Here is a 12,837-nt window from a genome sequence, read left to right as displayed (position 1 = left end):
CTGTGTTACTGAAAATGCACATAAAGTTCTCAGGAAAAGACAGGGTAGGTGAAAATCAGGAGAGAAAAACTTTATGGCCCTGTTTGTGACATTAAACAGCAGCACCAGCTGAAACCTGGAACAGCATTCTCTGAAAGTTGATTTCTAAGAGTACAGCAAAACAGGGTCTAGTTTACAGGTAAGCAGCTAATATGATGACAGCTTGTTTGTGAAGAAGGCCATGTAGCAATTCCCCTTTTCCTGACATCAGGTTACAAGACAGATCCATGAGCATGAGCAGGAGAACGAGTTGCGGGAACAGATGTCAGGATATAAGCGGATGCGGCGCCAGCACCAGAAGCAGCTGATCGCCCTGGAAAACAAGTTGAAGGCCGAGATGGACGAGCACCGCCTCAAGCTGCAGAAGGAGGTGGAGACGCATGCCAACAACTCGTCCATTGAGCTGGAGAAGCTGGCCAAGAAGCAAGTGGCTGTGATGGAGAAAGAGGTGAGTAGAGTTACAGGTTCCACAGCTGTACCTGTGGAAAGGTGAGTACCAGATCTCTAAGAGAAGCTGTGAAAACGTGGCTTAAAACCTGTGTTAAGTGCGCTCCATGGTTGCTATCCGGAGCTGCCCTGGCCAATTTTGTGAAATAGCTTCACAGCTACAAGTCAACCTTCTGGATAACGGGCACTCCATTGGCATTGACCAATACTGCACCTGGGGACAGCTGGCTAAGAGAGACAGACAGACCCTGTGGGGACCTTGGAGGGAGCTTCTGCCTGATGGCTGAGGGAATGACTAAGCTTGCTGCTTTGTCTCAGTCTGTTTAAAAATCAACATGTTAATTTGTATGGTGAATTAGTGGGGTTTTACCCTCCGGAGTGGTTTTGGTGCGGAGGTAAGAAGCATGAGGAAAGTCTTCAATGTATGTGGGCATTATGGGGTTTTACTCGTGGCTTTGTCTAGCACAGTGATGGGAGAATGACAGACCAAAAAACGCACAACAGAAGACTGATTTGTGCTGGATTCAGTACCTGCTCCCTCACCCTTTGTTGCTTTTTTCTTTTTTTCTTTTTTTTTTTTCTTCTTTTTTTTCTCTGTGCCATGCAGGCAAAGGCAGCTGCAGCAGATGAAAAGAAATTCCAGCAACAGATTTTGGCTCAGCAAAAGAAAGACCTGGCGACCTTTTTAGAAAGTCAGAAGAAACAATACAAGCTTTGCAAGGAAAAGATTAAAGAGGCAAGAAACCATCATTTTCAGGGCTGAAGGGGTGTGGAATGAACACGAACTAGACTTTCGTTTTGATAAACCTGGGCCAGCCCAGGGGTTTAAGGGATACTGTCATGCTTGGAAGCAAATTTAGATTCTCAGCAAGTAAACTTTCAAGATCTGGGAGCATCTGGCAGCATTTCTAGCATAATCTGTAAGGGTGCTAGAGGTACCTTCGCAATTTGCTGTAGAGCAGAATCTTTGAAACCAAGGGTGATGAGGGAAAATGGGACTTCACAGAGAATTCTTCTTCCCGTTTTTCCTCATCTGTGGGTGTTTTTTGGGGGGTGTTTTTGCTTAAGCTGAGAGTTATCAGAGCAGCCATTTAGATGTCAGTTGACGAAAAGCCCTGTTGATCGCTTCTTATATGAATTAGAAGAAGTAGTAACTTAGGTTGTCTATCCCAAACTGCATTACTCAAGTACAGCATCCCCACCGCATTGCAAAAATAGCTTGCTGTTAAGAATGTAGAGGTGAGAAAATGAACAGCGATGAGCCCTGCTGGGCATCTGATTGGAGAGAGAATTGAGCATGAGTCCTGTTGAAATAAAACCTAAGCCTGAGCTGGACTCCCGTGAACCTGGGTACAGAGCTGGGAAGGGAGCTGAGGAGTTTGACCCAGTCTCTTTCCTGGACAGCTGGAGCCTCCCCTGCAGTGCTGTGTTACTGACTTCTCATTGCTGCACTGTTTAGCCCCTGAGATGTTTGTGTTCAATGGCCACTTTTTCCTCCTCCTCTTGGTGGGTCATAATAGCACTCTGGAAGACGGTAGGGCTGGGCATGGCCAGGTGATAAGTCTGGTTCTGCTGGTACCTGGTGGTGTAGTCAGGATTTTGGTGTCCTTTAATGAACTGAGTGGCAGAGGAGTAGGCAGTAGCTGAAGGTCCTCCAAATCCTGTGTCACTGTGGTCCTAAGGGAAGTCTTGTTTTGACGCTGTATGCACACAGGAAATGAATGAGGACCACAGCACGCCGAAGAAAGAGAAGCAAGAAAGAATATCCAAACACAAAGAGAACCTGCAGCACACACAGGCTGAAGAGGAGGCCCATCTTCTCAGCCAGCAGAGACTCTACTATGACAAAAACTGCCGTTTCTTCAAGAGAAAAACGATGATCAAGAGGCACGAGATGGAGCAGCAGAACATTCGGGAAGTATGGCACTCTTCGCTTCCTTTCGCAAGCATTTCTTTAATTGTTTTAGCTTCGTGTCCGTCAAATAGTTTGCTGACTGGTGCTAGATCTTCATGTTCCCAGTTGCTAAACAGGACTGAGAAAAACATAGGAAACACAGTTTGGAAAATAGTTTTCCACAAGGATGTTGCTGCTTTTATTAACTGAGGAGGGGTGGCATCATTGACTTGCAGAGAGAAACATTATGTGGGCCACTCACTCTGGATCAGGTGCTTCACCTGAGCTCCTGGGCATGAGATTTTTGGGGGATCTTGCTGGGCTTCTTTCACAGCACAGGGCAGTTTGTCCATGATGAGTTCCATGGGCAAGTAGGATGGCTGAAAGGGCATCGCATGAGGGGTTCTACTTGTTGGCTAAAGAAAACTTACACAGTTGAAATATGTGTATTAAACCAGTGATAACCCTAAAAGAACAAGATTAAGACTGCAGAATGAAATGCTACAAATGTAAAAAATACCAAAAATTCAGTCCTCTCATGTGTCTGCATTCTGGTTATCTTCAAATAATCAGATATTGCTTTTCCACTGGGCTCCACACAAATTTGTGCACAGAATGGGCAATAGTTTGTTAAGGAGAAGCTATTCAGCATCTTGTTTTTCCTCATTAGTTTATTAACCTTTGCCTTGCAGGCTGCCTGTAGTCAAATACCACTTTGGAGAAAGAGTTATTACTTGTAGATTTTCCTGTGGGCATCACTATAGTATCTGAATTCTTTATTAATGTTGTTTTTGGATAAAGACTATCAGATGAAATGGTATTTTAGTGTAAAGGCTGAGAGCGAGCGGTCAAAAATTTCTAATAATCATGTACTTGGTCTGCTACCATCAAATTTTCTGGCATACTTAACATTGCCCTGTATCCTTACCTGTTCAGAGCTTTGCTGCCCTTGACTTCAGATGTGCCTGGGACTGCTCAGCTGGTTTGCAAATCACATCCAGACATGTCAACTCAGACACCCTGAAAATGAATGACTGAAAAATCAGATTTGGGCACCATTATCACAGCATATAAGCTCTGTGGCAGGGATGAGAACAGAATTCAGTTGCCTATCATGGTATTTTAACCAGGAAACACTCCTTTGAGCTGCTGCATTTAAGAGACCTAATTTTCAGAATTATCTAAGTGTTTATTTCCTGAAAATAATATCCCTATTAACTAGTTCAAATTCACTGGATCAGACACTTGAGGTAAATAACAAGTTCAAAATGGGTTTTTTTCTTGGTATTTGAAGTAACCACAGAAGTTCTTTTTGTACAAGTGAGAAAGCAATGGGAAGTGGAGCACCTCTGTTTGTTCATACTGTGTGAACTGAAATGGGGCATGGAATGGGCACGAGAGAGCCTGGCTGTCCTGGCCTAAGATGAAGGCAGGCACAAGTACCACCACTCAGAGCTGACGTGCTGGCTGTTCAGTGCACTACCCGCCTTTGCACAAGGGGGAGGTGATTTCAGCACACCAGTAGATTTAAGATTTTGATCTTGGTTGTCCAGGTGCAAGTTTTGGTTAAATGTAAACATCTGCAACATCCTTAGGGCCAAGAATGCAAAGACAAGACCTGGCCCTGTTCTGTTCCCCATCCTAGCTTAAAGCTGTCACAGCTGTAACAGCCTAAGGGGTTGAAGTGCCTGTTTGCAGGTGCTGATGTTGAGAATTACAACGTGCAACAGCAACTTGGAATAATTAGATTTATTTTTTTTTTTCTTCTACTGCAGAAACTCATTAGGCTGAGCCCTCCCTGTGCTGGGCGGTGTGTGTATTGCAAGGCAGCCCCTGCTGTGCCTGTCTTAGTCTAGCATGAAGCACAGCCGTGAGTTTGTAAACCTGAGAGCTGAAACTGAGATGTACTAGCAGACCATCTGTGAAGGTCACCAAATATCAGCCAGGGGTACAGCTGTAATTACTGCTCGACTGAGCTGGATTCAGCTCCATGCTCCACAGGTTGTTGCCGATACCTTGAGACAGAAGTATTAGCAGCGATCAGGGATAGAATCTGGTATCTTCCTCTTCCTTGGCTTGTAGCTCAGTGAAGGTTTTCCTAGACTGCAGGGCACCATGTGCAGAAACTCTTATGTGCACATTGCAAAATTGTGTGAGGCTCAGGCTGTATCCTTGTTTTGGAAAACACGCTGCACCTAGGGCCAAAAAACACCTCTACACAGCAGTAGATGAAATTCTTTTTCTTACCCGATGTGTTGGAGCTGTTCACCTCTGCTTTGGCCAATCTGCTATAGGTGATACGAGAGAAGCCTCATCTCCCAGTGACTAGCAGGGGTGCAGCGTAATTAAAATAGACAAATAAGAGCCCCCAGTTCTGTCGGTTACCCCAGCCCAGACGCTGCCAGCTCTCTGCACCCCGGCATGTACTTACTGAAAACAACTGTGATCCTCAGCCGTCAGACAGGGCTTGCGTGTGGTCCCAGTGCCGCCTGCTGGAGACTCCCTGGGTGATCCAGGAGCTACCAGAGGAGCAGGTTACAGGAGGATGGATCCTAGGTGGCCGCTCAATTAGCGTTCCCATCCTGCTGCTGGGGTTTTGTTTCCTTGTGGCACATGGAAGCCCTCGATGTTGTCTAGATGAGCGACAAAGACACCCCACCTCACAAACTGAACCACTGCATCTCAGGGCAGAGAATCACTCCTCAGCTTTTGTCTTGTGCTCTGCTGTCCTCTTGTGCAGGAGTTAAACAAGAAGCGGACCCAGAAGGAAATGGAGCATGCCATGCTGATCCGGCACGACGAGTCGACGCGCGAGCTGGAGTACAGGCAGCTGCACACACTGCAGAAGCTGCGAATGGACCTGATCCGGCTGCAGCACCAGACTGAGCTTGAGAACCAGCTGGAATATAACAAGCGGCGAGAGCGGGAGCTGCACAGGAAGCATTTCATGGAGCTCCGGCAGCAACCAAAGAACCTGAAGGTGCTGGAAGCTTTCCTCCTCCTTCCAACCTCTGCCCTGCTGGGCAGGCTGCTCTGTGTGCTTGCTGCCTCCTCCGTGCAGCATCCACGCTGCAGAGCCACCGTTCTCCACCAGCACTGTGTGCTCTCCCTTGCATCCCTTTCCTTTGCGCAGGGCTGCTCTGGTAGAAGAAAGTTGCAGGCTGTTCCAGCAGAGAGCTCAGGGAGGATTTTTTAAGTGCTGTGCTCGTTGAGGCTGCTGGGTAAAAACAGGCTAGTCCTTAGCAAAGTGTTACAGAACTTGCTTCTGATGAGCTGTGCTTGCTTCAGGCCCTTGCTGGTATCAGCCTATAAACCTCAGCATGGAAGGGGGTTGGGTGGTGCTTCCTCGCTTTCAAAGTCAAGAGAGAGGGAACGTGGGTGTGCTGAGCATTACGCTCTGTCCTAAGCTGGCTGCGGGTTGATTAGAAACCTCCGAGCTAATTGCTGTGGGAGATTTCTGTTCCTCCTCTGAACATCCAAAAAGGTACATTGCTTTTATTCACTTTCACACACTTGCTAGTTCTCAGATCCGCAGTCTCTGTGTAGCACGCGGTTGCGGGGAAGGCAGCTTGGTGAGGCTTCGCTGAGGTAACAACCTGGGAGGCCCTGAAAAAGCAAACGCTTCTGGGGAGGCAAGCGGCAGGGTGATGGGCTGGGCGACCTGTAGGAAGCAGCGGGGAAAGGTGGACGTGCCCTGGGCTGGGGAGGGCTTAGTGGATCCTGTTCCTGGCCCAGGCCCATGGTCACTGCTGAAGCAGGACCTGAGCTGATGCTGCTTGTTAGATCGCTGCGTGCGCAAAGCGTGTCCCACTCACCTGGGTGCAGGGGCAGGAGGCAGCGCAGAGTACAGGGGAGCTGTGGTTGTCTCCCACCAACCCACCTATTTGGATGTACTTTAACCTCTCCATTCCCAAAGCTCTTCGTGCTCTTCACATCGTTCCTTCCTTGGCAGGCTATGGAAATGCAGATCAAAAAGCAGTTCCAGGACACATGCAAAGTACAAACTAAGCAGTACAAAGCACTGAAGAATCACCAGCTGGAAGTAACTCCAAAGAGTGAGCACAAGACAATTTTGAAGAGTCTGAAGGATGAGCAGACGAGGAAGCTCGCCATCCTGGCAGAGCAGTATGAGCAGAGCATCAACGAGATGATGGCCTCACAAGCGGTAGGTGCGGCGTCCGGCGGCACCTGTCCCTGTTCAGGGGGGCTCTGACCGAGGTGTGCGCAGGCGGGGGACAGCCAGGCCATCAGTCTTCGTAGCACGCTGCGTTCTTCTTATCATAGCCACTGGATGGTTAGCGATGCGGTTGTGTTTGTAACAACTGTTTTAAATAATGCATCAGGCAGCACCTTCCCTCTTGTAACAGGTATCCCCCAGAACGCGCGTCCTTCCCCTGCTGCCCCTCGCATGCTAGGGTTTTAGAACTGGATCTTGTGGGCAACTCCTGCCTCTGTGTGAGTGGGGAGGCAGCTGTTTGTGGAGCCCTTCCTGCTTTCTCATTCTGCCACCACCAGCAGAGGCTCCCCGGCTTGGAGGGGGAGGAGCAGTGTGTCTCGTGTCGGAGCAGATTACCGGTGGAGGTTTGACTGTTGTTTTACTCTGATCTTACAGCTACGGCTGGATGAGGCCCAAGAAGCGGAATGCCAAGCCCTGAGACTGCAACTCCAGCAGGAGATGGAGCTGCTCAACGCATACCAGAGCAAAATAAAGATGCAGACAGAAGCACAGCATGAAAGAGAACTCCAGAAGCTGGAGCAACGGGTGTCGCTGCGCAGGGCACATCTGGAACAAAAGGTACGTTTTGGGTGGGCTGCTGGGGGCACCTGGCTACGTGTGTTGATCTCACCTCGGACACGGGGTTGGTGCAGCCTGTTGGGGGCTGTTGTGCTCTGCTAAGGGGCTGCTGACTGTGCTTCTTTCAGATCGAAGAGGAGCTAGCCGCCCTCCAGAAGGAACGCAGCGAGAGGATAAAGTTTTTGTTGGAAAGGCAGGAGCGAGAGATTGAAACGTTTGACATGGAGAGCTTGCGAATGGGCTTTGGGAATTTGGTCACATTAGAATATCCCAAGGAGGACTATAGATGAGATTAAATTTCTTTGCCATTTAAAAACAAAAAGCAAACAAAACAATGATAAAACTTGCAAAACCAACATTCCCCATGTTAACGGGCGTGCTCTCTCTCTTTCTGTCTCTCTTACTGACATCGTGTCGGACTAGTGCCTGTATATTCTTACTCCATCAGGGGTCCCCTTTCCCCCTGTGTCAAGTCCCGGTGCAGGACAGCTCCTGGCAGTCTTTTCCATAGTATGTCACAGTATTGATGTCTCTGTGCAATGATTAAAAATGTTTCAGTGAAAACTTTGGAGACAATTTTAATGGAAAAAAAAAAAAAAAAGTGGATGTATGTTGCTTTTGAGCAATCACTCATTTTACCACCAATCAATGAAAGTACAAGCAAAAAAAATAAATATCAAAAGATATATACAAACCCAGGGGGAGAGAGACTAAATCCGCAGCCTTACCTTAACTAGCTGCTGCATAATTTTATTTTATTTTTATTTTTTTGGTATTTATTCATCAGGAATAATTAAATAATAAAAATTTTATTAAAGATTGAAAAATTTGATACATTTTACAGAAAAAAAACTTAATCGTGATGTACATATCAGTGGTGACATATTATTACTTTTTTGGGGGTGGGGAGGGGCGGGGCGAAGATCTGGTGATTTTTAGAAGAACCATGCCAGGCGAGGCGGGGATGAGACCTCAGTCCTCGGCATATTCTTGATTGTATCATAATCATTTTCTGCTGTCGCAGAGAATGTGAATACACTTAAATGAGCCCACAGGATCCCAGTAGCACAAATTGGGCTTTGTCAAATCATGTATTTTGTGTATAGAAGGAATTTAAGGAGAGCTTTTACTTATTTTCATATTGTATTTTAACTGTTTCTCTGATCAAAAATTTTTTTACTTCTTTCCCCCTTCCTCCTGCTCCCAGCCACCCTGCCTACTCTCCAGTTCAGTACTTGGAGGTCTACACTGTCTGTTAGATCATCCCCAGCCCTTTTCTTTTCTTTTTTTTTTTCTTTTTTTTTTTTTTCGTTCCTCCCCCAAGTCCACCCCCAATCCCATGATCTTGGTCACAAATATTGCATTATTCACACTTTCAAACTGTGTATTTTCTTACAATAAAAAGATAAAAAAAAAAGGCTTTACTTCTTTTGCATGCACTTTAAAAAAAAAAAAAAAAAGACAAAAAAAACCCAACAAAAAAACCAACAAAACAACAAAAACATTTTTCAGGTTCCAAGGAAGAGCATGAATAACTGTCAGAGCTTTTAATTATATTTGTAAATAAAAGTGTTCATCACAACGCCTCGCTGTCTCATTGTGGGAAGAGCGGCTCCCCAGCACAGTCTGAAGGTGGGAGCAGGGAGGTGACACACCGCTCCTGCCAGCGCATCTCTTGCGGATGACACCAAGGGGTGAGATCGGGAACCTCGGGGGCTTTGGTTCAAACCTGCGGTTCTTGACAGTGCAGGTTTTTAGGCTAATGGAATGGTGGGTTGTTTTCTTTTTTGTGTCCCACTTCCAGCCTGAGAAGTCGCAGGAGGGCTCAGCCAGTGCTGAGCACCGCGAAGGACAACTGTTCAAACCTGTCACCACCCACCCTCTTTGGTAACTGGGGATGTTTTCCTGAAAAACCATCAATCCCTGTTTTAATGTTTAAATATTTTAATGGCTGGGTTGAAAAACTGCTTGGGGCAGAAACAACCACCTTTCTTAGTTACAGCCTCACTCGGGCTTTTCCAGGGCCTTGCTGCAGCGTGCCGAGTATTTCAGTACCCGTTTCTCAGACCACCTGGGTGCAGACCTTTGAGAAAGGGGGAAGGCTTCTAGTTCTGTGAAGTAGTTATATCAGCTTCATCTCTTTTAAAGATGTCAGACTGGACCAAAGGTTCATTTTCTGCTTTAAGCAGTTAGGAGACACCACCAGACCTTGCCGCAAGCTGCTGGAGGATCAGGAAAGCAACTGGGACCCTGCAGCTTGGCTGGGAAGCAGCTTCAGGTCAGTAAAGCTGGTGGTGGTTCTCATGGGAGCGGAACCCTGCAGCGGGGGTTCAGCTGCATCGTGTGGCGCTGGGGAGAGCCCCCTGACAGGCTGGGACCGGCCCCTCTGCCACCTGCCCAGCGTGGGCTGAAAGCACCAGGCTCCCTCAGCCCGGGGGGCTGGCAGAGCAGGTGGAAGGGCTTGTTAACAGCCGGCCAGTGTCCACAGGCTGCCCCTGTGTTTCAGCACCAAGAAACATCAAGGTTGGCAACAGGAACCTTTCAGGGGATATTATTACCCTGCTGCTGCATGGTGAGATGGTGGCTTCAGAAACAGCCCAGGAAAGAGCATGTTCTCTGAATTTCTATTTCATGGCACTGCCCTTTGCCGTACAACCTTGGTTCGGCAAAGCCGCGCCTCAAGGGCAGTGGATTAAGTTTGTACAAGGTTGTTAGAAAGACGTGACTGCTTTGAGCTGCATTCCTCCAGCGGCAGCACAGGAGGGCGGAACTCCTGTCAGAGGCTCCAGCCTCTTTCCAGCAGGCGGGAGGGGAAAGGACCCTGACAGCGAGCTGCTCCTGTAAGCACTCCCCTTGTCCCCCAAGAAGACAACCACACCATCCACCTTGGTAAGTTTTTTAATTGCACTGTGAGCAACCAGCACGTTAACATCGGGTCACAACAGGACTTGAACAAAACAAAGTGGTCTCTCAGCTTTGAGTGGCAACAGAGAACAGAAAGTAGTGCTACCAACCAGCTGCCCTGCCTCCTCCTACCAGCTACACCTTCACTGCCTTAGTGGTTCGCTTCAGTGAAGTGGAGGCGCTGGCCAAATACTTAAAGGTCAAAATAAAAAAATAGGAGGAAAAAAAAAGGGGGGGGTGGGGAGGTGTTTCCCTTAGACTGCCATCTCCTCGCCTGGGAAGGGGAGAGTACACAGCCAGCACCAACCCAGAAGTGGTTCTGTACCCACAGCACTGCCACATAATACCATTTCAGTACAGCAGAAACACTCTGAAGTGACACTAATTCACAAAGGCTTTGGCTTCCCTTAAGCAGGTGGGCCTGGAGAAGGTGGCCCTTCCAGACACCTTGTCAGAAGCTCATCTAGCTAGCTGTCACCTGTACCTATGGGAGTCAGCTGAAGCACAGCAAGGTCTGGATCATGCCACATGGAAGCGCGTTCAGGCCAGGGACAGCGACAGTGTTACAGTTCCAGGGGTCAGTGCGGGAGCAGTTGGGTTCAACTCACTAATCAAACAGAACTACAGCGATGTGCTCCAATCGGCCTGGTCTCCAGGGGTGCTGCACGGTGCTTCTTCGTGTTCCTCGCTCTACTTCCCCGACAGCTGCTCATAGAGCTTTGGCACATAGTTATCCCACTCTGCCTGGTAGCAAGTACCAGCCACTGGCACCCCCAGCCCATACTTGCTGCGGAAAGAAGCCACCTTGAAATTCCCTCGTTTGTCACCAGAGCGATTAGAGAGGATGGGCTCGTTGCAGGTCAGCTGCTTTGGCTGCTCGTACACCAGCCACACGTAGCGGTGCAGCCCTGTGGGGAGGAGACAGCAATATGGGCGCCCGTCACCTGCAATTCCCGGGTTTAAGGTTTGCTCTGAAGCAACTCCAGGGGCACAGGGAAACACATGCCTGCATTCTTCAGGATCAGAAGTATGATGGAGCTAAGGGAGCTGAGAGAAGATGCACTAGATAGGCTTGAATAGCTCATGTCCTGTCCAGGCTACTGCTCCCCCCCACCAGACAGCACTGCCTACCAACTTCAGGCAGCACAGACCTGCCTACCAGACAGCAAGGGGACAGTGGTGACATGTTCTCGTGCTGGCTGTGGCTGCACGCAAGTGCAAGCAGTCCTGTGTAGGGCCCTCCTGCAGCGCAGCACGCCCTCTGCCCAGCCATGCAGCACATGCCAAGTAGGCAGCCAGTTCGCTGCAGGCCTGCCCGCCTGGCCCTGTGCACCGCATTTGATCCACACAGCGCTGTGCTCAGACTGCGGGAACAGCTGCAGCTAGGTACCAACCTGTTCCTTTGGGAGGTCCGGAGCCAACGTAATCCGACAGCACAGTCCCGCTCCCCACGTCATTGCCTTTCATGTTGGTCACCAGGAAGTGGTGCCATTCCCTTAAAAAAGAAGGCAGAACCCGATCAGACTGCATCGCAGCCCCAGCTAAGGCCCTTCGTTACTCCCAGCTGCTGCTTTTCAGGGTAACTGAAGCTAAGAGCCACCACCGCTTTGACAAACCCAAAAAGTCCTTGAGCAGGTACTGCCCTATTCAAAGTGCAGAGCTTGTCAAGACCAGCTCTGTCATCCCACCTTGTGGATCCAGGAAACTCAGAGCCTGATCCCTAAGCCTGAGTATTCCACGCACTTCTGAGCCTGACTTGAGAAAAAGTGAGCTGGTGCCATGTTTCAGACTCCACTGCTAGCACAGACTAACCTAATTGGAAATCAGACACCTGCCAAATTAGAGCGAGCAGCAGATGCTGTGCTTCTCCAAGCTACAACACACCTCCAAACACCCCTGGCAACAGCAGCTGCTTCCTCCTGTGCTGTCCCTGTCTCAAGGAGAGATGCAAGGTCACCGTTTCTATCCCAAGCTACAGCTACACTGCTGCACCTTAGACAGAGCATGTTCCTGACCTCCTTCTAAGCCTCTGCTCGGACCGAGAGGGATGCTCCATTTTCCCCAGGCAAGACAGGGAGTTGCCCGCCCTTATTACCTGAACTTTGGATCCTTCCTACTGGGTGCATCCGGGTCCGTGAGAACCAGGGTGTAAAGCTTCTGGGGATCACAGCCATCCCACTCAATGCTGGTGGGGCGGTGCTGGACCTGGAGGGATAACAGCGTCAGCAGCAGCCAGCCCCGTGCCTGCACCACCCGCTGCACCGCACAGGGAGGCCACCTGCGGCCAGCGCTGGCAGCCACACCCGGCTCCAGGGCCGTTCGTGCCAGCTCGCACCCAGCCTGTGAGAGCCCACGGAGCACGGGGGAGGCCAGCAGGGCGCGGCACCGCTCCGCGCCCCCGCACCCCGCCGAGCTCACCCCGGGGCTGCCCCAGCCAAGGCGCCTGAGGCCCGGCCGCCTCCCGCCATTTTGCCGCGCCGCCCTGCGACACACCCCCGAGCGGGGGGGCCCCGCTCACCTGCGTGGGCGTGAGCACCTTGCCCAGTTCATCCACCTCCACGGCGCCATACTTGACCCGCAGCGGGTGCGCCGGCTTCTGCTCTACCTCGGTGAGGCTCAGCGGCCCGCTCCACAGCCCCAGGTCCACCGGCATGGCTGCGGCTCTGCGCCCCGCTCCGCGCACTGCCCCGCACCGCGCTCCCATTGGCGGAGGTGCTGCCCGAGCGCCGGCCCGCCCCCGCCCCTCCTCGCTCCTATT

At 49.9% G+C, this 12,837-nt stretch overlaps 2 protein-coding genes across 6 annotated transcripts in view; one reads left to right on the top strand and one right to left on the bottom strand.

Annotated features, from left to right (window-relative positions):
• The window catches only part of TAOK3 (TAO kinase 3), a 93,918-nt gene extending 85,161 nt beyond the window's left edge, over positions 1–8,757 (top strand). For all 5 annotated transcript variants that reach the window (XM_037392069.1, XM_037392158.1, XM_037392251.1 and 2 more), the window contains 7 exons: positions 251–487; positions 1,094–1,222; positions 2,201–2,404; positions 5,121–5,360; positions 6,333–6,545; positions 6,993–7,175; positions 7,304–8,757. In XM_037392069.1, the coding sequence (XP_037247966.1) occupies positions 251–487; positions 1,094–1,222; positions 2,201–2,404; positions 5,121–5,360; positions 6,333–6,545; positions 6,993–7,175; positions 7,304–7,465 (1,368 nt within the window). In that variant the 3' untranslated portion in view covers positions 7,466–8,757. The remainder of the gene's footprint in view (positions 1–250; positions 488–1,093; positions 1,223–2,200; positions 2,405–5,120; positions 5,361–6,332; positions 6,546–6,992; positions 7,176–7,303) is intronic.
• A 1,300-nt stretch (positions 8,758–10,057) lies between these two features.
• On the bottom strand, positions 10,058–12,776 carry PEBP1 (phosphatidylethanolamine binding protein 1). The gene is made up of 4 exons (XM_037392590.1): positions 12,598–12,776; positions 12,175–12,284; positions 11,474–11,574; positions 10,058–10,987 (listed from the first exon to the last, which is right to left on the bottom strand). Exons 1-4 carry the CDS (start codon positions 12,730–12,732, stop codon positions 10,770–10,772), a joined length of 564 nt encoding a protein of 187 aa, XP_037248487.1. The 5' UTR covers positions 12,733–12,776; the 3' UTR covers positions 10,058–10,769.
• Positions 12,777–12,837: the final 61 nt, after the last annotated feature.

This window comes from Falco rusticolus, chromosome 1 (assembly GCF_015220075.1).
Source record: "Falco rusticolus isolate bFalRus1 chromosome 1, bFalRus1.pri, whole genome shotgun sequence".
Classification (NCBI taxonomy): domain Eukaryota; kingdom Metazoa; phylum Chordata; class Aves; order Falconiformes; family Falconidae; genus Falco; species Falco rusticolus.
This window is presented reverse-complemented; position numbering and strand designations above follow the sequence as displayed.